This window comes from Pollachius pollachius, assembly GCF_949987615.1.
Source record: "Pollachius pollachius genome assembly, chromosome: 6".
NCBI lineage: Eukaryota > Metazoa > Chordata > Actinopteri > Gadiformes > Gadidae > Pollachius > Pollachius pollachius.
In genome coordinates, this window is record NC_136939.1 from 8,379,182 (window position 1) to 8,405,930 (window position 26,749).

A 26,749-nucleotide genomic window follows, 5' to 3' on the forward strand; every position below is an offset into this window, starting at 1 on the left:
ACATTGACCTGGTCCCGCCACAGGGCCGGACGTGGTTTTGTTTAGAAGCCCAGGCTACCCTGGAGGTGGGCCTGGGACTAGCGGGTTTGATCGGCCACTCACATTTGCATCAGTTTACTGTAGAGGCTCCAGAACAGTGTGAGGCTGAGGCCAATGAAGTCCAGGAGGAACTTCTGCTTGAACTGAGAGACATCCTACAGCGTTGCACAGACAGACGGACAAACAGCCAGACAGGGGGAGAGACAGAGAGAGGAAAACTGTCAGAGTAGGAGTGCCAAGTATGAGCAGGAAGGAAAATCTATTTAAAAGAGGGCTATGGCACTCCAGACTGCACAAACCAATGTGTTCAATCACTGTAAATGATAGTCTTTCACAAGGCTTCCATAGAGACGTTAAGTTTTGCATTGCTAGTTTTCTTTGGAAAATACCTTTATGGCGACCAAAGTAAGTAAGTATTAGAACATTTCCAAAAACCTCCCAAAGCCAGGATGTTATTATCGAACAAGGTAATCGTCCATAACCCTGGCTTCTGCTTTGTTTTACTGCTTTGTTTAAATTGCAGTCCTAACCGTATCCTAAGATTACTCATGTGTCCCTCTTCCCCTTGAGAGTGCTTAAGGTGAGGGGGTTGGCCCCTAACAATACAAAGAAAAAGCCCTTGGCTTGATCAATGGGCTAAACCTGGGTAGGCAAGCTACCGACTGCCACTGTGGTGGGGCTCCCACCATGTCTCTGGTCAGCTGCTGGATGAAGAACAGGGTCTTGTTGAGCAGCATCTGGCCCGTGGTGGCCAGGTCTTCCGGCCCCTCCCCTCCCTCGGGGAGGAGCTCCTCTGCGGCACCCAGCCTCTCCGCTCCCACGACCAGGTAACCGTGAAAGCCCAGCGACTGGACCCCCAGCCGCTCGGCCGACGTCTGCCGCGTGCACAGGAACTTCACCATCAGGAACTGTGAGGAGGGATGTGTGTGTGTGTGTGTGTGTGTGTGTGTGTGTGTGTGTGTGTGTGGGGGGGGGGGAAGAGAAGGTTGGCTTGATGATGGTGGATTAAAATTAATGACATCACCATGGCAACATTAGCGAACAATGGGGAAATTGTAAATTGATATGTTAAATACATTTGATACGCGCAATACACAATGAACACAGTCAGGCGGAGCAACAACAAGTTCGTTGAGGGAATGCCTGCTATGCAAACAAAAAAGGTTCATGCGGGAACAGGGGTGCATACAAATTCCTGTTCGTCTTGATATAAAAGCCAAGACAACCGTTCCAGTTCTGAGCTCTGGGCGAAGACAGGGAGTCATGGATGTGGGATCAGTAAGGTGTGTGTACGTGGAAGCATACCTTTGCAATGCGACACTGCTGCAGTTTGATCTCCACGTCATTCCAGTCTTCCTCCAGCTCAAACCAGCCAATGGGCTGGTCCTCTGACTGCGCCGGAAGCTTCACACTGCAGGATCAGACGGTACCATTGGCCGTCAGCCAGCTTGTATACGATATGACAGCGAGTGTACATTACCCAAAGTGCGTCAGCGATTCTGGGATACCCTTCTGTAAGCTTTATTTCCAGACATGAGGAATATTATAGGAGATATTATAGTGCACACGGCCGCAATCAACTCACTCATAGTAAACTCACAATGCAATCCATATGGAATAAGAAACAAAATAAAAAAAATAAACCTGCAAGCTACCATATACTTTGCTCAATGAGACCGAGGTTAAAACACTGGAAAATAATTGCATGATTGTAATCATTCAGTAAAAGCAATTATTTTATATATTTACTGTTGCAGATCTAAATTTTACAATTGAGGGGGCCTTGGTTTAGATTACAATTAATTCTAAAAGGAAGTGTTTTTACACTTCCTGTCCAGGCAGAGAAAAACCTTCCAAGGAACTTCCTGCCGTCAGGATTTTCCAGTTTAATCACTATTTGGTATTTTCGGTTTACATTCCTGTCAGAAGATAGGGAGAAAGAGAAACTAAACTCTTTTCACACGTTATGGAGTATAGAGTGGAGGAGTTTCTTTTCATTGCCCAATGATTCATTTGACCTTATCCATCTATAAATGTGTTTGGTGTTGAAATATGTAAAACGCACCCACATTCACACACAATTACCAAGGGAAGAAATTAACCAAAATAACTTTTGTAACGATCTGTAATGCTAAACCACCAAGAAATGGTTAATGGGACTTGGGACAAAGCATGATTCAGGGTTCTCAACGACTGCAAAGCTTCCGCTGATTATACGTTAACAAGTTATCGGAAATGCAACAATAAAGAATACTAGACACCACAGCTATGACAACAACAACAACAACAACAACCACCACTAAAACACAGCCAGATCCTTACTTGTCTTGAACAAAATCCTTGTAGTCGTCGTAGTCCCACGAGTCGTACTTTTTGAACCTGTCAAAGTGCTTCTCCGCATCGAAGGGGTTCGCCTCCTTGTAGGCAAACACCAGGCCACACTTTGCACCAGTGGCTCCCTTCCGGACCTTTCAAATACACAAACACACAAAGACTGACTCCATGGAAGGGAAATGTGTGGAGGGGTGGGAGGCCCGGGATCGCTACGTCGCTGCCACAGGTGTAGCACATTTGCAATCACAATTCGGCTTCGATTTCAAGGACTTTCAAGGACTCACCTTGACCTTCATCTGGGTGACCTGGAAGTTGCTCTGGGCCTCCGTGGACAGGATGATGCTGGCTCGCTTCTTTCCACTTTCCGTCAGGAACCCTGTGGAAGATACTACCAAATAATGGCAATTGGGGTGCTATGCTGTAGGCATCCTAGAGCCAAATCTCACTCACTGCAAGTCACTTTTGATCAAACCGCCTGCCTTATGATCAAATAGTAAAAAGAGAATCCGGACACATGACATAAACACAAACCACACAAGAGTACATGGGCTAAGGGATAGCCCTGAATCTGTAACAAAATAAAGGCGTAGAGTCGGGAAACTGAATCTGAAATGGGTGATACTGTTTCATTGATGAATAGCTATAATCATACTGCCCCACAGTAGTAGTAATCCAAGCCAAGTCATGGAAAATAAAAGCACTGGTCTATCTGTAGGGCCTACCGTCACCGGTGGTGGGCTCCGCCAGCATGTTCTCTGGTCCCGACTTCTCCTCTTTACTCTTCACGTCGCAGGCCTGCAGGTGCAGCTGCAGGGGTTTTCCTGGAGGCAGACACAGGGTCTCCCTCAAGAAATGCCAGCTCCCCTCTCTCTGTCCCCATGTCTGTCTTTCTCTCCCCCTCTCTGTCCCCATGTCTCTCTTTCTCTCCCCCATGTCTCCCTCTCTCTCCCCATCTCTCTGTCCCGATATTTCTCTTTATCTCCCCCTCTCTCTGTCCCCATGTCTCTCTTTCTCTTCACCTTTCTGTCCTAATGTCTCTCTTTCTCACTCCCTCTTTCCCCATGTCTCTCCCCCTCTCTCTGTCCCCATGTCTCTCTTTCTCTCCCCCATGTCTCTCTTTCTCTCCCCCTCTCTGTCCCCTTGTCTCTCGTTCTCTCCCCCATTTCTCTCTTTCTCTCCCCCTCTCTCTGTCCCCATGTCTCTCCCCCATGTCTCTCTTTCTCTCCCCCTCTCTCTTTCCCCATGTCCCTCGTTCTCCCCCTCTCCCTCGTCTTGTGTGCTGAGGTGCCGGCGTTTACCATTGCGGTAGAGCAGCCTCATCCTGACGGAGGCCATGGAGGAGATGAGGCTGGAGGCGCGGTACTCCGTCTCCAGGTGCTCGCTGATGCCCGACAGCGCCTGGAGCACCTTGGCCACGCTGCCCCGGGCCAGGGCAAAGGCCAGCAGGGTGAGCTCCGACTCTGGGCTCACGCAGCAGCTGGTGGGGGCGGCAAAGAGGCCGCTTAGTGGCACATTTACTTTTTTACACATATAGATATAGAAATTATGCGACAATACTGATGGGTGTTTCTCATCCCACTTGATCATCGTTGATGTTATGCTAGCATGCTGGAACACAGGGACGGACCACAGGGTCGTTTTTAACTTTCAAGCTGCACATAGTTAGCAGCGGTGTATGTAGAATGGTTTTGGTCATGTGAAGACGACGACAGGGAAAGACAGCACGCGTCGCCCCGCCGCTGTCAGAGCAGGTATCTCCTTACTCTGCTATCCTGAGCAGGAAGCCGTCCACCTCCTCGAGGATGTTGGCCGAGAAGAACTTGGGGAACTCTGTGGACGAGGGGGTCAGGGACAGAGGCGGCATGTGCCTTAAGGCTTTTCTACAGGTAGGAATAGAGACAGAAGTACACACAAAACACAGCTTAGTTACTGAGAGCTTATCACATAGATGTCAAAGTATCCAACATCTCTTGGGTCACCAAATCAGTGACAGAGACAATCAATCAAATCAACCAAAAATCCTTGGATCACGACAGAATATCGATAGTAGTCATTTTTAGAAGAAAAGAAAGGGGCTTAGGAGTGTCTCTCACTGTGTACTCTGGAGAACAGTCTGGGCCAGAACCGGGTTAGTTTCCATGGAGGCGGTGACCAGGGAGGTTAGGAGGGACAGGTACCAGATAGCCGACGCGTCCGAGACCGACACCTCTTTGCTCTTGGTAATCTGGTAGCCCAGCGTCTTCAGCCCGTGGATCCGCGTGTCGCATCCGTCGCTAAGGCAACGCTTGATGTTGATTTGAATGTCTGCAGGGACACAGGAGTCAAATGGGAGTGTTGTAAATACACCAGGATGACGCGTAGAATACACAGATCCTCTTTGTACCAACTCCAGGGAGGAAATTGCAGAACCAAAGTATGATTTTTTACGACAACCCTGTAATAAGGAAACCAAGCAGGGTGACTCAGCGATCACACAGCCCACACTTTCAGCGTTGAACAAAAAGCAAAAGCAATGGCTAAACAGTGTAGTGGCTAGGGGTGTTCCACTGCCAAACCAAAAGGCACTGGGTTCAAGGCCCGATGTCAACAGCCCAATCTGTATCAATAAACCCAGTCATCATTGACCAAGGTGTGCTACCCCTACCTTCTCCTTAATGACCTGTAACTGAATTGACCATCCTGTTGCTTTTGGAACGAATGGGTTCCCTGAATAACTTGAGATGGACTCACAGGGGTGCGTGATGTTGGCGTTCTCCAGCAGTGCCACGTAGCCCGTCACGTTGCTGGGGATGCGGATGTCCCGGATCTCCTGGAGCGAGCGCCGGTTCTTGCCCACGGCCACCGACACCAGCTGGGGCATGTAGCTGTGGTCATTGGAGGCCACGGCGATGGCCAGGCGTCTCAGCACCACGTCTGGCTTCATTTTCAACCTGGAGGGGTTAGCAAGGGCAGCTTCAGAGGAGGGGCCACAGACGCTGTTCTCAAAGGGTGTTTTGTTGTCATCGAATGTTGTGCTAGTTAACGTAGGGTGCAGAACTGTGCAGAACGACCTTGTGCACATTGACGGATGTACGGTGATGTACTGCAGGTAAAAGACACACATAAAGCTGTGTGTACATTTTTCTTTTTTTTTGCTATGCATAGCAAAGGCAGTTGGTAGGTATAAAATAAAGTCTATCAATCAAGCTAAATATGAGGTGCATAAAAAGGTGAAAAAAGGTGAAAAAAGATGCCCGGAAGCAACTGTTGAGCTGTGCGTACAAGCTCTGTACCTCATTGCATGCAACGGTCACACCCGAGGTATCATAACATTCACATCTACTAACCTTGTCTTTCTATAGCGTCTTTGAACTCTGTCATATCGTGTGGAAGCTACACCAACATTGAGTGAGCTGCATGCTTGATGGTTTGCAGCCTTACTGGTAAGTTGCTTCTGGTAAAACCTCAGTGGCTAAAGGATGTACATCGTCGACCCTCTCACCTGATCCAGTGGGAGCGTGCGCTGCCGTCCGACTGCCAGAAGGAGCCTGTCTCGCTGTCCGTCATCCTGTGGATGTCCGTGGCGTTGGAGGAGGCTTCGATGAAGCTGAAGCACTGCGTGACCACCTTGACCTTGTCCACGTCAGGGTCCCGGATCAGCTCCGCTCTGTACTGGATGTCAAGGTCTGGAAAAAGGCGGGGAGTAAACAGGAGACAGAACGTCAACACTAATTCATGTCAACCCAGCCACCCAAAAGGATTTGGTGGTAATGTTGCGAGAGCCAGACGATACAAGGTTCAAAATGGTCAAAGAATTCAGTTGTCTCATTATTAACGTCTATAATGTCAATCATGTCTGTTTGTGCTCATAATTCAAGGTGGATATGAAAGCTCTCTCACCTTTCTCTTTCTGCAGGAGGAATTCCAGGAAGTTCTGGACCAAGCTGGACCTCATGGTGCAGATGCTGTTGTAGCCCTCCAGCAGTGGGAACGGGATGGCACTGCTGGGAATACGGTTCCTGTGCAGGAACTTGAGGATTTTGGAAGCATGCGCGCCTAACTCATCTTTATACTTAGAGAATATGTCCACGAAACCTGAAACAATGCAACGGAAAATCAGTGAAATGGATTCCCACAGATCCTATCCTCTCAGTCTTTAATTACCCAACCATAAGGCAGTGTTGATTGATTGATTGTGGAATGTTGGTGACCCCTGATCCCGTAATAAACCAATCCTGTGACATACCTGGGGTTAGGGAGCACGCCTGCAGATGCCTTATGACGTGACTCAGCTCTCCCTGAAGATTGGCTCCGTTTGAGTTCTTCAGAGCAGACAGCATACTCTCCACGTCCACCACCCCATCCCCCTCTGTATCAAACTGACCAAATGCCTGGACACACACACACACACACACACACACACACACACACACACACACAGTCAGTCAGTCAGTCAGTCAGTCAACTGTGTAGACTGAGAGCAGCAATAAATCTGTTTTTTTGTTTAACATTTTTGGGAGATATCTTAATTATAAATCTCTGGAAAAGACCCTGTGATTATATTATCACCTTTGTGTGCATTTTAAATATTGAATTAACGTGAGTGATTAGTCATTGTATGCAGGGCATTCAAAGTCCCAAACAAAGCTTCTCGTACAGCCCATTCATGATTTAACCTATTCATCTGTAGATTTGTTGTCCAACAAATGTTGGACTACCAACAAAGCAAATAGTTTTGCGGTAAAGGCAGAGCTGCAGCCTGAATGTCAACTTCCATGGCTTGCAAAGAGAACGTCAACAATTGAAAGCTTTGTGTCCAACTGCAAAGGGGAAGCACACATGGACCAAGTGAACAGAGGAGTATTAGGGTTCAGTAATCACCGTTAAACCAATCCGATGTTATAAAATATTGCGAATTCATTTCAATAGAGATTTGTGTTGCAATAAGAGTGTTGTCAATAACATTGGACTGCCGTAAAGTGGGGCTGTGTCTGGTATACCGTAAATATATTACCTCCTCACACTCATCTCGTGGTGCATTCCTGATCTCTAACATCTCACAAAACTGTTCCACGTTTACTGACTCTTCTCCTCGGCTCAATCGGTCCTCCAGCCATCGCATTAAAGCTATTTCATTCCCGGCCAGAACCGACTCTGGAATAGCGAGTCCTGAGTCACTGATCCGGGCCGCCGCTTCTCTCAATTTAACTTGTTCTAACAGGACTCCGGGAGTCGGTGGTCCGTTAGTGGACGGTGGGTTGTTGTTCGTCGGTCTACCGCTTTTCCCGGAACCGGAGCCTCCAGCGGTCCCAGCCCCGACACCAGTAGCCGCAGAGGCCGGGCTGTCTTCCGCGAACCCTGGGCTTTCGGCTTCGACATCTTCCTCGTCCCCGCTGGCTCCTGCAACGCCGCTTTCTACGTTTCCCATGTTTTTTTTTAGCGGCCTATGGAGCCCTAATGATCTTTTCTCACAGTCTGATGTCCGTTTTGAATCTGCTTTGCTAGGCTAGACCTCTCTAACCTATGCTCTGCTGTTCATTACTACCGCATTGACGTTCACTACGTAGTGGACGTCGGCGAGACGAGACGTCAGTTGCAAACCAACCTGCCACAAGCCGACGTGACGCGCATGCGCCTTGGCGACTACGTGAACGGAAATGCACTTGTTATGGTTGCAATTTAACAGAAGATAACTTATATTGATGGTTAGGTATGGTTTAATTCAAACCATTTTGATGGAAATAAGAATGTACGGCGATGCATTTTTTGCGGTTGCATCTGTGTTAGTGGCTATATTAATTATACCTAGCGACTGGTCCACGAAACTTACAAATGAATGGACCCAAGAGCCCCATATGCGGCTTTTAAGCAGGGACGAATTATTATTGTACGATGGTGCAAGTGGCAGCAAGGGTCTTTACCTTGCGATAATCGGCCAGGTGTTTGATGTCCAGAAAGGAGACAGGCACTATGGGGTTAATGGTGGTTATCATGGAATGGCAGGTAGGCTAAGCAATTTCTATTTACCATATTTGACAAAGGATAACATGTGCTTTATATCATACATTATGCTATGTTAGTGACCTGGTCTTGGTGGTACTATTCATAGCTGCCACATACGTTACAGTTAGTGTCTTTCCAATTTTACACCGCGATCAGGAGCTTTCATATTGCTCTGAGCGTTTAGACGAGTAATTACGGTATCGATTTATATTCGCCATGAATCTATTACTTATAATGTAATATTGATATTGTTTGACATGGAAACTGTTCTTACAATATGCATACATGCACATGTAGGCATGTTTAATCGTAATATAATAGTACAGAATATGGATGAGGCCTACGGGCCTACTTTATATAATATAGTATGAATTCGAAGGCATATCAAATGTATGTTTGTTGATGAAAGCAGAATAACCTCGTTCTGGGTGATCCACTCTCCTTCCACATCCATAGAAATTTTGTCTTTTGGAATTTTGGGCAATTTTAACAACACTTTTACACAATTTTAAACTAACTGCCATTTTGTGTTCGTTTTTGTAGGTAAGGATGCCTCGCTGGCCTTCATCAGCGGGGATTTCACTGAAAGCGGCCTTATAGATGATGTGTCCACCCTGTCTCCCTCGCAGGTGGTCGCTCTGTATGACTGGCTGGCCTTTTATCAGAAGGACTACACACCTATAGGTGTGTTTATTGACAGTATATAACTGAATGCTGGATACTCTTGGGGTGTGTAAACCAAATACCTACGTTCACTATTACCCTTGGTTTTGGTTCCAGGTCGACTGGTTGGTCGATTTTACACAGAGAAAGGGCTGCCCACAGAGGCCTTGATGAAGTTGGAGGAATTACTTTTCGAGGGTCAGAGGCTGAAGTCTCAGTTGCAGGCCGAGAGCCAGACGTTCCCTTCCTGTAACTCAGAGTGGAGCCCCACCTTGGGAGGAAGAGTGTGGTGCTCAACCAAAAGGTGTGGATTGAGTGCTATTCAGCCAACTTGGGTCAAATTACGGGAGATCCCACCGGCTGTTACGTGTAGCTTGCCAAACAGGATAGAAGAGGCCGAGTTTTATGAAACCTTTTTTTGTGGTTGATGCTGTCCACAAGATGGCGCCATTGTTTAAGCTCAAGCCGTTTATTTTTCTGCAGCGGCGGAGTGGAAAGACCATGGGCAGGGGTTCCCAGGAAGCTCTTCTCCCCTGGTTCCAGCCGCTCCCGATGTGTCTGTGTGGAAGACCCCTCATCCGGGAGCCCCAACATGCAGGACTATCAGGGCTGCCATCCAGACAGTGACTCTTGTACAATGGAGGTCTAGCTAATGGTTTAACTTTAGAGAAATAATAAGTACGTCAGCATAAAGGCTGTGTATATATTTGTTTAAGCTTTTATCTGTTAATTCATTCCACTGCTCATTTCTTACCCCCCCCTTTTTATTTTATAGTATTCCTGTACAGTCCAGGTAGCCTTTGATTTTTCACTAATGTTTTGATGTCTCGTCCATAAAATACATTTGACTGTAAAATATCTTCGATAGAACTATAAATAATGAAGTTATTAAGTTGATAATAATAATAATTAAGTTAGTTAGTTGAAAGTATTATTTTTGAGGAACATTAAAAATGCTTTACTGTGACTTGTTTTTTCAAATTTTGTAAGATTTATTTATCAGAGTTATTTTACTCTTGGTATTACTCAGAAAATTCTGCTGTTGAAGCCCACACCACAACCAAGGAGTTTCTAGCGGTTTGCTTCATTAAACCCATCATAAAATGTAGAAATGGTAATGAAAGAAACACAAGCACATTCTTGTTCTGATGACCTTTATGTAAATCTGTCCTCCCGTTCTCTAAAAGGATACACAGGGAGGAACAGGCTAGATATCTGAGCATACAGATACAATACACTGTGCATAAAAGATTAAACAATGTGCATAAAAGATTAACAGAGGCCAAGATTTTTTTTTTTTTTTTTTAAGTTTGTCACAATGACAAGCACAAACTGCATTAGGTACAAAACAGTTGTAGTGGTCAAAAATATCACATTTATCTGTACAATTTAACAATACCTAAAGCGGCCCGTCTCCAAGCCACCCCTCAGCCACTTAATCTCCTTAGTGATCCAAAATGTCCTCTTGATAAAGTGCACCTGTTAGGCCAAGCAATCAAGAAGCATTAAAACGTGATCAAGACGACTGGACTCGGCCAATCAGAGGTTTGTGTTGACCAATCACAACACAAACCCCGTAAGAGGCCGATAAAAATGGAATGTAATCCTTTTGTGAGCAAAGCACATATATATTTATATGTATATATTATGATGATTATGACAAGATTTGAAGGCTAAAAATAATGACATGCTAAAGGCATAATCGGTCTTTGAGATTTAATTTGGATTATATTGAGATTTCCTTTCTGGACTGTTTACAAACTGGAAACCCATTATTTAAAAACATGTTAAGATTAACCATTTGATCAGATTGGAATAGGGTTTCTGACAGTATGGTAGCAGAATATGTGCAAACAGGCCATTTGTTTATGCAAGTGTTTGTCTCTGCCACTGTAGTGCCATACATTTTGTTTTTGTTCAAAAACAATATTTTAAACTATGGTTCAAGGAGGTGCTGAACCATATCTGAGAACATTTGTTTATCGCACAGCAGCGTCTACGTTTCTCACATACTGTGCGTCTACTTTCGCATCTGTTCAGACAACCCCGGCTTGAGGAAATGACGATGACCGTATAGATGAAGGCTTATGAGTGGATACTTAATAAATGCTAAGAGCCCTGAGGAGGAATCTCAAGGGGATTTTAATTCAAAGCTGGACCCTGCCGTCTATGAAACGATTATATATGGTAGTATCCATGGGCAGTTTGTTTCCTCCAAAGTGATGACTCAACAGAAAAGAGGGCCTACTTCTCTGTAGGCGGATGTGATGGTCTGCGTACACGTTCATAATCGTTTCATCCATAAAAAACAAAAAGCACTTGAGATGTTTAGCCCAACAAAAAACAATCGTAAAACCGTCCCATGCTTGTTCAACCCGTTGCCAAAACTGGCAACAAGCTTCTCATATTCTCGCATAGGATCATCACACACATACATACACACACGCGCACACACACACACACACACACACACACACACACACATTACAACCGCTCCCACATACACACAAAAAAAGACAATTTTTGTTTCAACTTCTACTTGGGGGAGTCCCTCCGGAACATTGATCATTTCTAGAAGAGTATATTAGTGTGCAGGCGGTGGTCCAAGGATATGAAGAGGTCCTCCCGCTACTGTAGTCCCTGCTATACTGGCCCCTTGCCAAGTTCACCTCTGAGCCTCGGGTGGGAGGGTGGCGGGGTTAGCCAGAGCCAAATAGACCTTAGGACACCCCTCCCAACGTCATGACATCAAAGCAAATGTCACACACTCTCACAGGCTTATTGAGGTCAAACTTGATGATGGGGATCTCCTTGATCGAGCACTTGTGGCAGAGCAGGCGCCCACAGTGGCGGCTGGAGAGAGAGAGAGAGAGAGAGAGAGAGAGAGAGATCGAGAGAGAGAGAGAGATGGATCGAGAGAGAGAGAGAGATGGATCGAGAGAGATGGATCGAGAGCGAGATGGATGGATCGAGAGAGAGCGAGATGGATGGATCGAGAGAGAGCGAGATGGATGGATCGAGAGAGAGAGATGGATCGAGAGAGAGATCGAGAGAGAGATCGAGAGAGAGCGAGATGGATCGAGAGAGCGAGATGGATCGAGAGAGCGAGAGAGAGAGAGATCGATCGAGAGAGAGAGATCGATCGAGAGAACGAGAGATCGAGAGAGAGATACAGAAAAGAGTGAGACGTGGGTAAGTTTGACGTACGGCAGTGTATAAAACAGCCGACAGCTGTATTAAACAGTCAAGGAATGGTAGGTCACACGACTGACCAGTGATGCTTGCGTGTGGTGACGCCAAACTTGTTAGCACACTCGTAGCAGTTGGATCCTTCGCACCACGGGGGCTCTTTGGTCAGCATATCTAGTCCAACAAGCCGACAGGGAAAAAACAGGGATTATTACCTCACATTCACACCTTTCTCAAAACAAAAAGAAAAAGAGTGGTTTTAAAGAAATGAAAGGTGGCTACAGTGTGCGGGTGTTTAACCTAGTAGGCGGAAGAGGAGTTGTTTGGTAGCCACTTGGTAGTTGAAGATGTTGACTCCTTGGTTGTTGTTGACGCCCAGGCACGCACCGGCCCGCACTATCGCGCGGCACAAGTTGGCGTTTCCCTTCATGTAGGCCAGCAGCAGAACTGGAGCAGGACAGGGAGGTGTTCAGTCCATCCAAGAGAGAAGACCAAATACAACTCACGTGGAAACGGGCGGCCGACCTCCAAAAGGGGTTCCCTACCCGTGTTGCCCTCGTTGTCCGGTTTGTCCAGGGGATACTCGGCCATGCACTCCAGGAACAACTCAAAGATGGCCGCAGCGTTCTCCTTCCCATAATGCCCCAGGACGTGCATCGGCGACTGACCTCTGTGGAGAGGGCAGGCAGTTAAGATAGTCAGGATAAATCTCTATCCGTCTGTCCGTGGAGTTACATCCTTTGGAGGAAACTAATGATGGTAGGTGTACCCAAGATGAAGACACTAGGGCCTCGAATACACTACAGAAAAGCTGTTTTGGTTTATTTTATTATCACAATATTATATGCCTGATGCAGGCTTTTCCGGCAAGATTGCAGGCTTTTGGGACGGGTTTTAATTACTCAGCCAGGTAACTGTAAACACATGTTGTGTCCATAATACGATAAATGTGTTCATACACAACTTTGGAATGTTGATACCAGGTTGCATTAAAAGATACCAATGTGACCGAGATGCGATCCTGCGGAGACCCAGAAGTAACATTGAAATGAAGAGTGTATCAAGCCTGAGGCGTTCCTGAGGTTGAAGATGCTAGGCATACCGGAGGTTGAAGGCTTCGGCGTCAACGTTGGACTCCGTGAGGAGTACTCGGACGTTGTTCAGTCGAGCCTGCATCACAGCTAGGTGCAGAGCTGCAGGACAACAGAACATTGGTTACACACAAACAATGTCCTCCACACAACATTGGCAAATTACACTTGTCTCTAAAGAACTCTACCTTTAAAAAAAAGGCATCTGCTTATTCAACATAAAAAAATAAAATAACAACAACAACACTGTTGCATAAATGATATACAAAACAAGAAAGTTATGATGGATCGAAATGTCGGACGCACTGAAGATTGCAAAAAGCTTGCAAAAATATGTTTATAGTCCTTAAAAGCTTGCAGCTTTTAAGGACTATAAACATATTGATTAATCAATCACCCACGCATAATAGCATTCAATACACAGAAGCCAAGGATGGTTACCGTTACTGCCGTTCTCGTCAGTGGCGGCGAAGTCCACCCCGTTCTCCAGCAGAACGGAGCAGATGGTGGCCAGGTCTTGCTGGGCGGCGAGGTGCAGAGCCGTCTGTCTGTGTTTGGTCAGCGCGTTCACCTTGGCCCCAGCCAGCAACTGGAGACGGTTTCACAAAACGATCAATCAAGTCTGTTGCAGTAGAAACGCATAGCCGGATATCAGCCAGCCATAGAGCATATCAAATAAAAACATTATCTATAAAGACGCACAGTATTTAAAAGTATATTCAAATTCCATTGGCAGGTGTCTTTCTATCAATTGCGTAGTTGCAGGTGCAGTTACAGACATATTATATTCATGTAGGAAATTTCCCATCCTCGAGTGCCTTAGCTACAACTATATATGAATCATGTGTTGTTGCCACAGAATGAATGCATAACTATCAGGCATGTTTCTTCTATGGACTGATACCGATGCCAAGTTATTAAATTGTCGGCTACTTATTGGCCTATGCCGATTAAATTTTGTGCGTCACTGATCGTCCAGTGTAAAGACAAACTGAAATACCAGGTTGCGGACGATGATCTCCGAGCCGGCCTGGACGGCCAGGTGAAGGGGTGTCTGCTTGGCCGAGTCCTGCACGCGGGAGTTGACGTTGGCCTGGACGCTGATGAGGAACAGCACGCTCTCGATGTCCGAGCTCTGCACCGCCACGTGGAGGAAGTTACGCCCCTTGTTGTCGACCTGGAAGAGAGGACAGGAAACGTTGGGCGGTCGGGTTGGTTAGTTTTAATAAGCGGGTGGTGGGTCCAATAAAGAAGTAATTAGGAGTTGCTGCATTTAAAAACAGTTTCGTACATCCTTCCTCCTTTTTGCTCGTTCACTATACTCAAAGAGAAGGGCGGTAGCCAGGAGTGGTCAGGCAGAAGGCAAGGAGCAGTGTCGAAAATTTGGCTGAGCTGCTTCAGTTTCATTAATGGCGCAATGTTTATGATCTGGGCCAATCGCAACCTTCAGACCTGCTTCATTGGCATTCGTCTCTGTTAGATTAGGCATTTGGCTGCCTATCACTTTGTTTTAGGACAGTGAGTGAGTGAGTGAGTGAGTGAGAGACAGTGAGTGAGAGTCAGTGAGTGAGAGACAGTGAGTGAGAGACAGTGAGTGAGAGACAGTGAGTGAGAGACAGTGAGAGAGAGACAGTGAGTGAGAGAGTCAGTGCTCCACCTGCTCTGCAGCCCCGGGCTCCCTCTTGAGGATGGCCTCGGCGGCCTTGTTGTTCTTGTGGGTCATGGCGCAGGCGAACGGCGTCATGCCCTGCCGGTCGCGGGTGTTGAGGCGGATGTCCGGGTGCGAGATGAGCAGCTGGATGATGACGCTGTGCTGGTTGCTAATGGCAACATGGATCGGCGCACGACCCTCTGCGTCCTGTGGGGATAATTGTCGGGGGGGGGGGGATTAAATTAAAATACTTAAACACCGGGCAGAGCTGTGTCCACAGTTAAGGCTCCGATAATTACTATCTTCGTTAGGCCCTGTGTCAATTATGAGTAACATATCCGGCAGCTCTCTCCTACCTCCTCAGCCGAAACATAAACAAAACGGGCCGAGGACGCCCAACTAAGCCTCCAGCAGTCTGTGGGAAATACAAAGGAAAGAGCAGTGTTGCTGCACCTGCGTGTTGACGTTGGCGGCGAACTCCAGCAGGCACTGCACCGTCTCCTCCTGGCCCCAGCAGCCCGCCAGGTGGAGGGGCGTCTGGCCGTCCCTGGCCTCCTCGTCCCCCTCCCCGTTGGGGCCCGGCCGCCTGGGGCTGTTCACGTCACAGCCGCTGATTCACACAAATACACACACACACACACATACACACACCCACAACACAGACACACACACACATACACAGACACACAACACAGACACACACAGACACAGACCGACAGAGAGAGAGAGAGAGAGAAACATTAGGGGCGGGAATATTGCGCTAAGTCGCGATTCGATTTCGATTCTTGGGAGCCTCGAGTGTATTCAAAATCTAATCAGAGCGATTTCCTGATGTGATTTCAGGATCTATTCCTGCCCGCTGTGCGCTAAGATGTCTGTGGGGCAAATGATGGCATGAGAGCAGAGAAAAGTATGGATACAATTATGTAGTCTTGTAAATCGATGAGAATCACAATCCTTACGATTTTTCCCCCCCATCCAAAATTCACATACAATTTTCTCAGTTGTACATTGTGTGTGTATATATATATATATATATATATATATATATATATATATATATATATATATATATATATATATATATATATATATATATATATATATATATATATATATATATATACATACACACACACACACACACACACACACACACACACATATATATACATATATATATATATATATATATATATATTAGAGCTGTGCGTTAAATGCGTTATTAACGGCGTTAACTCAAAGCAATATTAACGGCGTTAAATTTTTTAACGCACGATTAACGCAAAATATATATATATATATTCTTTTTTTTGCCTTGGCAAACGTAGATTATTCACCTGCTTTCTAGCAATGGTTCCATTGACAAGAACAAAGTAATATGTGTGATTTGCCATTGTGAGCTGAGCTATCATCGCAGCACGTCCAGTCTGAAATACCACTTAATGGCCAAGCACACGAAAGAAGCAGTAGCCTGACTGCAATGTTCAAGGCAGTATGTTTGTTTGATTGCACTATAGGCTGAGTTTACCTATAGTTTACCTTTGCACTTTGTAATTTTTTTTGTTTTTTTGATCAGTATGCCAATGTTGTTTTCAATAAAGAAACATTTGCACAAGGCAAGCTGATGCACTTCTCCATGTTGATAAGAGCATTAAAATGAGAAAGAAATCAAGGGATATTTAGCATAGGAAAGAATTTGTGATTAATCGCCATTAATCAGAGTTAACTATGACATAAATGCGATTAATCATGATTAAATATTTTAATCGCTTGACAGCTCTAATATATATATATATATATATATATATATATGTTAAACACAAAGGTTCTTGGCCCTTATCCCTTGGAAACAAGCACAAAGTGTGCGTGTGTGTGTGAGTGCGTGCGTACAGACCTGCGTATGAGGAAGCAGGAGGACACCTCGTTGTTCTCGTCTATAGCCCTGTGGAGGAGGGTCTGCTGGCAGCCACTGGGACCCGCGCTCCAGCAGGTGGCGTCACAGCCATGTCGCACCTGGTGAGCCCCCCCGAAAGACAAACGTCTCAGTTTACCACCCTATTCTCATAGCTCCTCAACCACTGAGATACCCAGTCTCTCTCAGGATAGTAGCTAGCCGCTTTAAAGGAGTCATTTGGTAGACGCTTACAACCAAAGTAGCTTACTAGATGAGGCTGAGAACAAGTACACAATCAGAATTGGAGTTACTACAACCAAAATGCAAGTGCTGGACAATCAGGTTCATAACAAAACAAATGGATAAATTGTTTCAGAATTTAGTGGCAGTGGTGTAAGTGCAGTATTGTTACTCCTCAGAGATAGTAAATAGAACATTATGTAATAAAACATTAGACAATTTAAAAGAGCTGCACTGTTCTGTATAGGGATGGCGAAAATCTAAAATATTCTTGACCAACCACCGAGCCTCATTAACCGGTTAATACCGCTTAACCGATCAGATTAAAATGTGCAATTTGAAATAAGAGCCATTTCGAGCCGCGCCAGCCACCTGCTATTTCGTAACTCTGCTTATCTCTCTCCCGTTCGGCCTCCGACTCACACACACACACTCTCCGAGTGAGAGGAAGTGGCTCTTATCACGGCACGACCTGTGTTTGAATTGAAACACGAGGCATGCTTACTGCAAGTTGACCGTGTGTAGAGACCAATCGGAAGAGGGCAGCGTTAGGAGCTCATTTGAAACATTGCCGCGGCTCATTTAAGAAAATGCTCCGAAGAGACACCGCTTGTTTAGTTTGGAGGAGACAGAAAGATTTAGTGTGAGGGCTAATTTTTTTCACTTCACACAAAAAGATCTTGGAATGAGATGGCTAACTGTAGTCTTATAGTGTTTAGTCTACTGTCCATAATAATTTAGAGATCATATTCTCCGCCACTCGCATGCGGGAATAATTAAGACTTGAGGAGAAATTAAACAGTGGGCTAGAGACGCGGTGTCCGTCGAACTTCCAATAAGTCACCTCATCTGATCATCTTTTTGTGTGAAGTGAAACCAACACACTCCACAGTCCACACTGACCCCAACTTTTTTTTTAACCGACAAGCGACAAGATTGATTGGTTAACGTTGATACGGTTAACCATCGGTCAAACGGTCATCGGTTAACATCCCTAGTTCTGTACAAACACCATGTGACCACTTCTTCCTTATCCAATAAGCCACTTAAGATAGATCCAAAACACGTGGCAAAGTGGGGGTATCTTAGCCTGCCAATGCGCTGGCAGACTGCACCCTAAACTTGTCTTTGGGCCCGTGGGCACCGTGTTGGCAACCCCTGTTCCTCACCATCTACAACTGAAATCCAGTGACACGCACGGAGACAGAAACACAGTGACCGACAGCGTGAGAGAGAGCCACAGGACTCACCAGCGTCGAGGCAATGTCCTCTAAGCCGTTCTCTAAGGCGAGCCAAAGCGGCGGGTTCCCCTTCTCGTCCACCACCGACATGTCGGCTCCACGAGTGCAGATGGCATCCACCACCAGGGGGAGCTGGTTACTGATGGCCAGCTGCAACGCCGTCTGACCTTCCTGTGTCCTGAAAGAGGGAGGGTGGGAGGCACTTTGAAGAAGATGCATGCGAGGAATCAATTACCAAGAGGGACCGAAATCAAGTGAATATTAACGAACAGAGAGTGCGCGCTCATCAGCGCATAAAAGATGACGCTTCCTGCAGGCCATAGACAAGCAACCACGCTAGAGGACATTCCTCAATATGGTCCAACCCTATGACTTATTGATATACTACGCTCCTAACTATAATCTTCTCGTCTTATTCAAACTTCAACAAATGTCAAACAATTATTGTTGAGAACCATTGAAAAAATACCTCTGTTATTACTTCCTCTATAAGCTTGGCTTTTATGCTTCCTCTGTCAGACGTACTATTTAGCAGGCGCTTTTAAAGCATGGCGTCAACGAGCAGGTAGAGGGGAGACCCCTCGGGGGTGCTTTCAATCAGACTGCTGACATCGGGGTGTGAACACTCCTCCCAGTCATACCTGACGTTGATGTCCGCCTGGTGCTCCAATAGGAACAGGGCGCTCCGGCTGTCCTGCCTCTGGATGGCCATGTGCAGCAGGGTCTGCCCTCTGGCCATGGTGTCATTGATGGAGGCCCCGGAGCCCAGCAGCTGGGCGGCGATGTTGTGCATGCCTGAGACACAGAGCCCCGCACGTTAAGACTCAAGGCTGGGCGCCCTGGCATGGTTGGACCTGCATGACCCGATGGTACGCAGTGGTGCGGCTACGGACGGGTGGGCGGAGTGTACCTGTCCAGAGGGCTAAACCCAGCACCGTTTGGTCCATGGAGTCCTTGAGGCTGAAGTCGGGGATGATCTGGAGGTTGTTGGTGGCGTGAAGGGCATTGGCTGCAGCGGAGCGGTCGACAGGAGACGCACAATTAACACCCAAGCCCCCACTGACAGGTCAAGGGCGATCCAAACACGGCACACGGCTTGGTGGTGCAACATACATCCACCTTTAAGCGCAACTATTACAAATAAAAATACAAACATAAATAAATTGACTTTTTCCAACGCCAAGCTCTCCCATCGTTTGACCCCCACTGGGGGGCACTGACCCTTCTGCTCGAGGATGACGGAGACCACGTCCGGGTGGTTGTTGGCGATGGCCATGTGCAGGGGGCTCTGGAGGGCCAGGGCAGGGGGATCCTCGGACAGAGGCTTGAGGGTCTGCAGGTTGGGGTTGGCCCCCTGCTGCAGCAGCTCCGCAGTCAGGCCGGCCAGACCACACAGACAGGCTGTGTGGAGGGGGGTCTCGCCCTGAAGGGTAGGAGGGAACATTTAAATAACGGTAGGGGGTTGAACATTGATGCATGTTGTATAGGAAACGTTACAGCATAACAATATGACTGTAACAACTGGTTACTGTATGCATAGTAAACTATGTATGCCGACTGGTACTAAAAATTATGAACTGAAAAAAAAAAAAAACTTATGTGGGCGATAGAACAACACAGAGGCATATTACTAGCACTACTCAAGAGATAGAGCGCAAACCACACTGCCACACAAATGTGAACTGTTATTGAGGCATCGCGTCTGCCTCATGACCTCTGTGGTGACTGCGTGGGATGTAACACGACATCACTGCTCACCAGCTTGTTGACGTGGTTGACCATCGCACCATGGGTGGCCAGGAAGAGTGCGGCCGCTTCACTGCCCGCCTTGGCTGCCCTCTGCATCAGACAGTTGCCTAGTGGAAGAGGAGAGGAAGACAACATGAATGTTTTAAAATATGGACCGTCTGGAGTGCTAGGATGCTGGGAAAAAAACAATGAATTAACTATAAGCAGCAATGAGCTGTCCTTGCCATGACCTGGTTCGGCTAGCAGGCCGCTGTAGTCTGCTGTAAACTAGTATAAGTAAATGATCGAGGACATTTCAAATAAATCGGAGGTAATGTATGTAAATGCTCCCAATGAAACACGGTTGTACAACACAAAGTCTGTTGAAATGCATGAGAAAAAGGGAGATTTTTAATAAATCTGCCCCCCTCTATGCAGACTTGCACAGGGAGGGGAATTAGTTGAACAAAGCCAGGTCTCTTTCTTCATATATAGCCAAATAAAACCAAAATCGTATCTACTACAGCTCTAATGCCTTCATATGTGGACACCATAATAGTAGCAGCCAAGAGAAGACATCCAAAGTCTAAAGGCGAGTCAATGAGACGAGGCTAGGCCTGGCTCTCTGGTGTTGTGGTACCTGTGCCCAGGTCGGGGGCGTTGGGGTTGCTGCCCCTCTGGATGAGCTGCGCGGCCAGGCTGCTCTCGTCGAAGGCGGTGCCGTTGACCACCGGGGCCGTGTCCTCAAAGGGGTTGACGGAGTCGTCGGAGGCCAGCGTGATGTACTGCAGGGCCAGCCACAGCGCCGTGCTGCCCTCGTGGTCCTTCAGCTCCAGGTCCAGCCTGACCGAGATTAAAGGGAGAGAAGCAAACGCTGGTGACGACGGGTCGGGTGGCTTAGCGCCGTCTGAGAGCGTTAATTCGCTAGACCCGGGGTAGCGTGCCAGAAGTGAGAGGGTGTCTGAGAAAGACTGACAAAATGTCAGTGCCAGAAGCCAGTGCCAACAAACGGAATGATTTGCCTATGTGTGTATGTATGTATGTATGTATGTATGTATGTATGTATGTATGTATGTATGTATGTATGTATGTATGTATGTATGTATGCATGTACATCAATTATGGCAACCATTGCACTCTGCAACTCCCGCTCTGCGTTCCTCCTCACGATTTCTTCCTTGCTGATTAAGGGAGTTTTTTTCTTGCCCTCTTGGGGGCTTGGGTCGGGGGGGGTGTCATAAATATTTGGCCTGTTAAGCCCTTTGAGGCTGTTATGGTGATTAAGGGCTATACAAATACAATAGAATTGAAACATTTTGAGATTAAGGGAGAGAATAAGACTGATCAGCCTCGTTCTTCACAAACATAAATAACGATTCAGAAAGACAAACAGGCCACACAGGGGCGTGTGGAGGGCCTTACTGTTTGCACTGCAGTAGCTGGCTGAAGACCGGCTCGTTCCCCGACGCCACGGCCTCATGCAGAGGGGTTCTGTGGAGGTGGAAGGGAGAAAGTCATCTTTGTTCATTTATAAATCGAAAGCAGTAGTGAGAGGTGTATGGAAACAAGCACAATACATCGCTAACCCTCACTACCTCATTCTATTCACTTTGTCTATCCAGCAGCATGGATCGGAACTTAAAGAGACGACAAACAAGGAACTAAATAAGAAAAACAAATCTAGAATAAAGACCCTCCTTCTAAAGGAAGAAGCAAACAACAACACAGCATTTCATGGAACTGGCAAACAACCAAAAGTCTTCTTAATCCCCATTTTACCACAGACCAAAATTTCGGTTCGCTTTTCAACCTCTTTACAAACATGCGATGGTTCTGAGGTGAGGAGGGGAGGCCAAAAGAGGCTGTGGCAACCCACCTGCCTTTGCTGTTCTGCATGTTGGGGTTGGCGCCGGTCTTGAGCAGAGCCTCGGCGATGCGGGCCATGCCGCTCATCACCTCGGCGCAGTGCTTCTTGGGGCTGAAGGAGCAGACCAGATGGAGGGGCGTCTCCACCGCCCCCACCGTGGCCGCGTTCACCTGGGCCGAGTGGCGGATCAGGAAGGTGGAGGCGAACTCGTCTCCTGGGGTTGGGTGGGGGGGAGGGTAGGAGTCATTCTACTGGTGATTTAAAGCCCTCCAGCTGGTAGGCTACTGCTGTGTTGTGGTCCATAAGCAGCTAATCCTGATAGTGATTCAACGTTCTGGATAAATGTTCGAGAACACATATCCAGATACATGTCGTCGATAAACGGTGGTTGATTACAAAAAAAACCAAGCTGAATTTATTGAACTATTTAAAGGGGACATATCATACCACCAGGTGTGATCCGTCACACATCTAGGTGGACACGCCCACCTGTGATGTCACAATGCTGCACATTTTGAATACGGCTTGTAATGGCTAATCACACTCACACCTGGTGGTATGATATTTCCCCTTTAAACTGGACCTAGTCATTTAAAGTTGACCTCGTAATAGTAATTCAATGTTCTGGATAAATGTTCCAGAATATTTATCCAGATAAATGTTCTGGGTAAATGGTGGTTAAATAACAAATAAAACCCAAGCTGAACTTATTTACCTATTTAAACTTGACCTCTGACCTCCTGCACACACGGTCAAATATCCCAAACGCCCTTCCTGGCCCCTACCTCTCTGGATGGCTTTATGCAGCAGGCTCCAGCCGCTCTGGTCCACCATGTCCACGTCGGCCTTGTTGTTGACCAGCGTGGTGGCGATGCTCTCCAGCTTGCGCGACAGCGCCAAGTCCAGCGCCAGGTCGCCATTGTTGTCCAGCTCATTCAGCTTCCCGGGCAGCTGAACGCGGAAGCAGACGAAGAGGGGGGTTAAATCATAGCACTCGACTGGGGAGGGGACACCACAGGAGAGGGACGGAGGAGGGTGCTGGTGGAGCTGACCTGCGAGTCCATCTCTATCAGGTAAAGGAAGACCACGTCCTCGCGCTCCACCTTGATGGCTTTGTGGAGAGGGAACTCCGTTTTGGATTTGATCATCTTGAAGAGCAGCTGGGCGCTCATGGTGCTGAAGTCCTCTTTCCTCAAGTCGTCCTGGAAACAGCAACGCGCTTTCTTTAATAAAAAAAAAGGCTGTCCCTGCTGGGAGCGCTCCCTACGGCGACCACCGAACCGAGACACCGGCTCCTCTCGATTGAAAAAAGCTATTGCGCCACATTTTGATGGAAAGAGTGTGTGTGCCGCTATGGAGTGGGAGGCTATAAACCGCACCTCAAGATCATAGAAAAACCAACGGTGCATAATGACGGTGGTGGATAGCCCACCCCTCTGGCTCGTAAACGTAACCTTGACCACCCCGGGAAGGGTTTACGAGATGATTCACACAGACAGCCTTGACATGCAGCATCGCTCACCCAGTGGCTGGCTATGATCTCCCCGCAGTAGTTCATCAGCGTGGTGGCATCGAGCTCCTCTGCCGTTTGGTAGAAGCGGATACAGTTCCTCACATTCACAGAGGACATCACTCCTTTTTCACACCTACCCAAAAGAACACAAGGAGATATTAGAAACTTGAAACCAAAAGAGTGGTTTTGGTTTTGAGCATTGCGTAACACTGTCACAGCAGAGAGTGCCACCAAAAAAAATACATTCTATGCTGGCAGGATCAGGCAGATGGCCACATTAGTCATCAAAAAAGGGCTTGTATTGATTTATGGATGCATCTAAACGCCGTGCTGGCGTACATTGACCCCAGCATCATAGGGCTGTCTCTTTGAAATGGTCTGCTCTGGTTATTTATTGGCTGCCGAGTGACAGGACAGGTGGCCTTCTACAGCCGAACTCCCTGGTTTCACATTGAACATTTATTCAATGGAAAATGAATTTATCATTTTACTAATATATTCATGGCCTTGTGGTTTATCCGGTCACTACATCAAACAACTTCCACTATGGTTACGTTTGTCCAATTCAGTTCATTAGAAAAATAATATATAGATATATTTATTTCTTATTATTTCTCATTAAAAGACTAAATCGAAAATGTGTTAATGCATTATAAAAAACATAAAATAATGATCAGAAGCAGCCCTACGGTTATTTATCATAACGGCGGCATACAGACAGCGCTGTAGTCGGAGCTACAGCTGCATCGAGCAGACGTCTCAGAGGGGCCGGGGGGCTCTGGAGCTCACCTCTCTCGCAGAAGATGCAGCTGGAAGCGGTTGGCGAGCTTCATCAAGTCCACCAGGAAGACGTCGTCCTCATTGAGCTCCAGCTGATCCGTGTAGGCCCAGCGCAGCATCGCCATGGCGACCTCAGGCTTGGTATCTACACAGCCATGGAGTTTTTAGAGGGTGGAGTGAATTTGCCACACAAATGGGCGGTTCAATAGGAAATCTGAAAGGCTGGTTGTGATCCTCAATAGGTGTGGTGTGAGCGATGTGCCACGCGGGGCTTCTCACCAGATAGGTCCAGATCTGATGTGGAGGCCAGGTTGGCCAAACTCCACACATCAGTGCGAGCGGCCAACACAAACTTATGGGCATGGAGTCCCTCTCCTGCGATTTTCACCTTCAGATCACTGCAGTATGAACAACAAAATCAACAATGAGACGAAAAATACAACTGAAAAGGAAACAATAAATTTCATTCATGTACATTTAACAAGTGTGTTGGGGTTTGTAGGGTGCAAATAAACCAACCAATGACTACAATCAAACATTGAAACAAACCAATTGAATCCACTACCATTTATTCAAACACCACACTTTGGCAGGGAGGAAGTGGAACGCCTACCTACCTGCCCTTCCAACCACCGCTTGTTAACCAAGCTCTTCCGCTCACCTGTACTGCTCCTGCTGGTAGAGCTCACACACTATCTCCAGGAGACGGCTGATGAAGGTGTCCTCGGAAGGTGGGGCGTTGGGGCTGGTGGCGCCCTGGCTGTTCGCCTGGGCTGCCAGCATGGCGTACCGACGCTCCGTGTCGGCCAGCTTCTGCTGCATCTTCACATACTCCTGCCGGAGCAGAGCCAGGTGCTTCTTCAGCTTGGCCACCTCCTCTGTCCGGGCCAAGGTGTAGAGAAGGAGAGGAGGGGGAGACCGAGGAGAAGGTGGATGAGGATGAAACAAAAGAGGAGGAGCAAGAGAAGGAGGAGGAGAAGGAGAAGACAGAGGATAATGTGGATGAAACAAACGAGGGGGAGAAGGAGGAGACAGATGAAAATGTGGACGAGGGTGAAAGAAAGGAGGAGGTGGAATAGGAAAGAAGACACAGGAAGAGGGGATTGATGAGTTTCCAGTAAACACAAGCTAAACTGTTTGTGTTTACTGAAAAAATACAACTGATAAAATAACTTTAATAAAGCCATATTGAGTCGCAGTAATAGGTTTACAGTCAATGTGTTCAAACACAAACAACTTACACATACAACCAGTATCAGTTGTTGATGGTCAGTTGCAAATGTTAAGCCTACGACAAAATACAGTCAAACATCTCATTGGATCGTTTGAAAAACCCAACAAATTAAGCTGGAGGCACAATTCCCGCTATACAGATCTTGTGCTTTTAGGAGTGTCAGCTAGGATTGCACATACTTCCACTGAGCCCCATTTCCTTCCCTTTCCCGTCACCCAGTAAAGTTTAAGTGAAGACAGAGTGCTGAGGATGCACATTACTTTGCCCTCTCTTGTAAAAAAAAACGTTACTAGCAAAGTTCCTGGTCATGAGGAACGGAGATTGTCCGTGTATGTGTGTGTGTGTGTGGGGGGGGGCTTTCAACACTCATATCAGCTCCATGCAGAGTTGCAACGAATGAACATTAAATGTCCAATAAAATCTTCATGTTGCATACGACATACACAGCATGTGTCGTAAGGTTATGTCTTTATTTTAATAATAGACACAATTGTAAATCACAGATCTAATGAGATGAATAGGGTTTCTCAAGATATATAATCAAGTTTCGACATGTGTATAAGAAGATCCGTTTACACAGAGATCGAAAATTGTTATTTCGCAAGGTTTTATTGCGTCAACTGGTGTGTACTGTAAGTATAACATCACTACAAGTTCAACATTGACGGCGCAATGCTGAAACAGTTATTGCATTCTACTGTCTATTTCGGAGTCTGCAGACACATCTTCCGCTGCAGAATCAATCGAATTTAGGCTACAATTGCCTTTCCACTACTGTCTACAATGGAAAAACGTTATTCTCTAAACCATAGATCGACACCACAAACTATTTTTCGCAATAGTCTAATGTTCATTAATTAATAATAATATATCGCTTTGCAAGGATAGACATGAAGGAGTGACATGTTTAGGCACGAACACTGTTGACTATAAACAGGGTGTGAAACTGCACAGATTGAAATTATATTCCAGAAAGATAGTAGTTTCCACATATATTCAACTGTTGAAGTCAGCTTTAGAATCATCGTCCCCGTCTTGGCTGGTTAAGATCGCGACAAATACAACTCGATAGATAGCTAGATGAACGCCCGCTAACGTCGGCTAGCTAGCAAGATGAAGACCAGAGAAGTGACGGCGCACATCGGATTTTATAGCTTCCTTAACACAGGTTGTCAACTTAACTCAATGGCCCCTCATAGTTCAATAATCAACACATCATTACGCATACCCAATTAAAAGGGAGTGTACTGTTAAATAGTCAAAAATCTCTCAAACCTTCCGCCATGTTACTTGCGTTACC

The 26,749-nt window shown here is 46.6% G+C and overlaps 3 protein-coding genes across 5 annotated transcripts in view; 1 reads left to right on the plus strand and 2 right to left on the minus strand.

The window, feature by feature from the left end:
- zzef1 (zinc finger, ZZ-type with EF hand domain 1) overlaps positions 1–7,888 on the minus strand; it is a 40,684-nt gene extending 32,796 nt beyond the window's left edge. For 2 of the 3 annotated variants that reach the window (XM_079738248.1, XM_079738247.1), the window contains exons 1-14: positions 7,367–7,888; positions 6,599–6,743; positions 6,253–6,447; positions 5,855–6,038; positions 5,104–5,303; positions 4,467–4,677; positions 4,137–4,253; positions 3,672–3,850; positions 3,096–3,194; positions 2,658–2,761; positions 2,362–2,507; positions 1,345–1,450; positions 726–947; positions 103–194 (exon numbers count right to left, since the gene is read on the minus strand). In XM_079738248.1, coding sequence (XP_079594374.1) covers positions 103–194; positions 726–947; positions 1,345–1,450; positions 2,362–2,507; positions 2,658–2,761; positions 3,096–3,194; positions 3,672–3,850; positions 4,137–4,253; positions 4,467–4,677; positions 5,104–5,303; positions 5,855–6,038; positions 6,253–6,447; positions 6,599–6,743; positions 7,367–7,780 — 2,414 coding nt within the window. In that variant the 5' untranslated portion in view covers positions 7,781–7,888. The remainder of the gene's footprint in view (positions 1–102; positions 195–725; positions 948–1,344; positions 1,451–2,361; positions 2,508–2,657; positions 2,762–3,095; positions 3,195–3,671; positions 3,851–4,136; positions 4,254–4,466; positions 4,678–5,103; positions 5,304–5,854; positions 6,039–6,252; positions 6,448–6,598; positions 6,744–7,366) is intronic. The other variant, XM_079738249.1, reaches the window with a different exon arrangement.
- A 123-nt stretch (positions 7,889–8,011) lies between these two features.
- cyb5d2 (cytochrome b5 domain containing 2) lies at positions 8,012–9,806 on the plus strand. The gene is made up of 4 exons (XM_079738148.1): positions 8,012–8,355; positions 8,899–9,039; positions 9,136–9,322; positions 9,502–9,806. Exons 1-4 carry the CDS (start codon positions 8,055–8,057, stop codon positions 9,665–9,667), a joined length of 795 nt encoding a protein of 264 aa, XP_079594274.1. The 5' UTR covers positions 8,012–8,054; the 3' UTR covers positions 9,668–9,806.
- Positions 9,807–10,170: 364 nt separating this feature from the next.
- On the minus strand, positions 10,171–26,749 carry ankfy1 (ankyrin repeat and FYVE domain containing 1). The gene is made up of 25 exons (XM_079737537.1): positions 26,725–26,749; positions 24,877–25,093; positions 24,495–24,613; positions 24,225–24,360; positions 23,445–23,568; positions 22,975–23,124; positions 22,708–22,873; positions 21,932–22,136; positions 21,478–21,546; positions 20,696–20,898; positions 20,086–20,183; positions 19,549–19,750; positions 19,238–19,336; positions 18,969–19,122; positions 18,337–18,505; positions 16,847–16,965; positions 15,403–15,559; positions 14,956–15,156; positions 14,299–14,475; positions 13,740–13,887; positions 13,310–13,400; positions 12,753–12,877; positions 12,508–12,654; positions 12,291–12,381; positions 10,171–11,871 (listed from the first exon to the last, which is right to left on the minus strand). The coding sequence occupies exons 1-25, from the start codon at positions 26,732–26,734 to the stop codon at positions 11,739–11,741; spliced, it is 3,510 nt and encodes a 1,169-aa protein (XP_079593663.1). The 5' UTR covers positions 26,735–26,749; the 3' UTR covers positions 10,171–11,738.

Bases quoted from the DNA above. Each gene is read 5' to 3' on its own strand.
- cyb5d2 (XM_079738148.1), top strand. From the start codon at position 8,055: ATGGTTAGGTATGGTTTAATTCAAACCATTTTGATGGAAATAAGAATG. The intron at 8,356-8,898 runs GTAGGCTAAGCA...TCGTTTTTGTAG, and splicing joins TGGTTATCATGGAATGGCAG to GTAAGGATGCCTCGCTGGCC. The intron at 9,323-9,501 runs GTGTGGATTGAG...ATTTTTCTGCAG, and splicing joins GTGTGGTGCTCAACCAAAAG to CGGCGGAGTGGAAAGACCAT.
- ankfy1 (XM_079737537.1), bottom strand. The intron at 18,506-18,968 runs GTATGACTGGGA...TCCCTCTTTCAG, and splicing joins CAGGCGGACATCAACGTCAG to GACACAGGAAGGTCAGACGG. The intron at 15,560-16,846 runs GTCTGTACGCAC...TGTGTGAATCAG, and splicing joins TCCTGCTTCCTCATACGCAG to CGGCTGTGACGTGAACAGCC.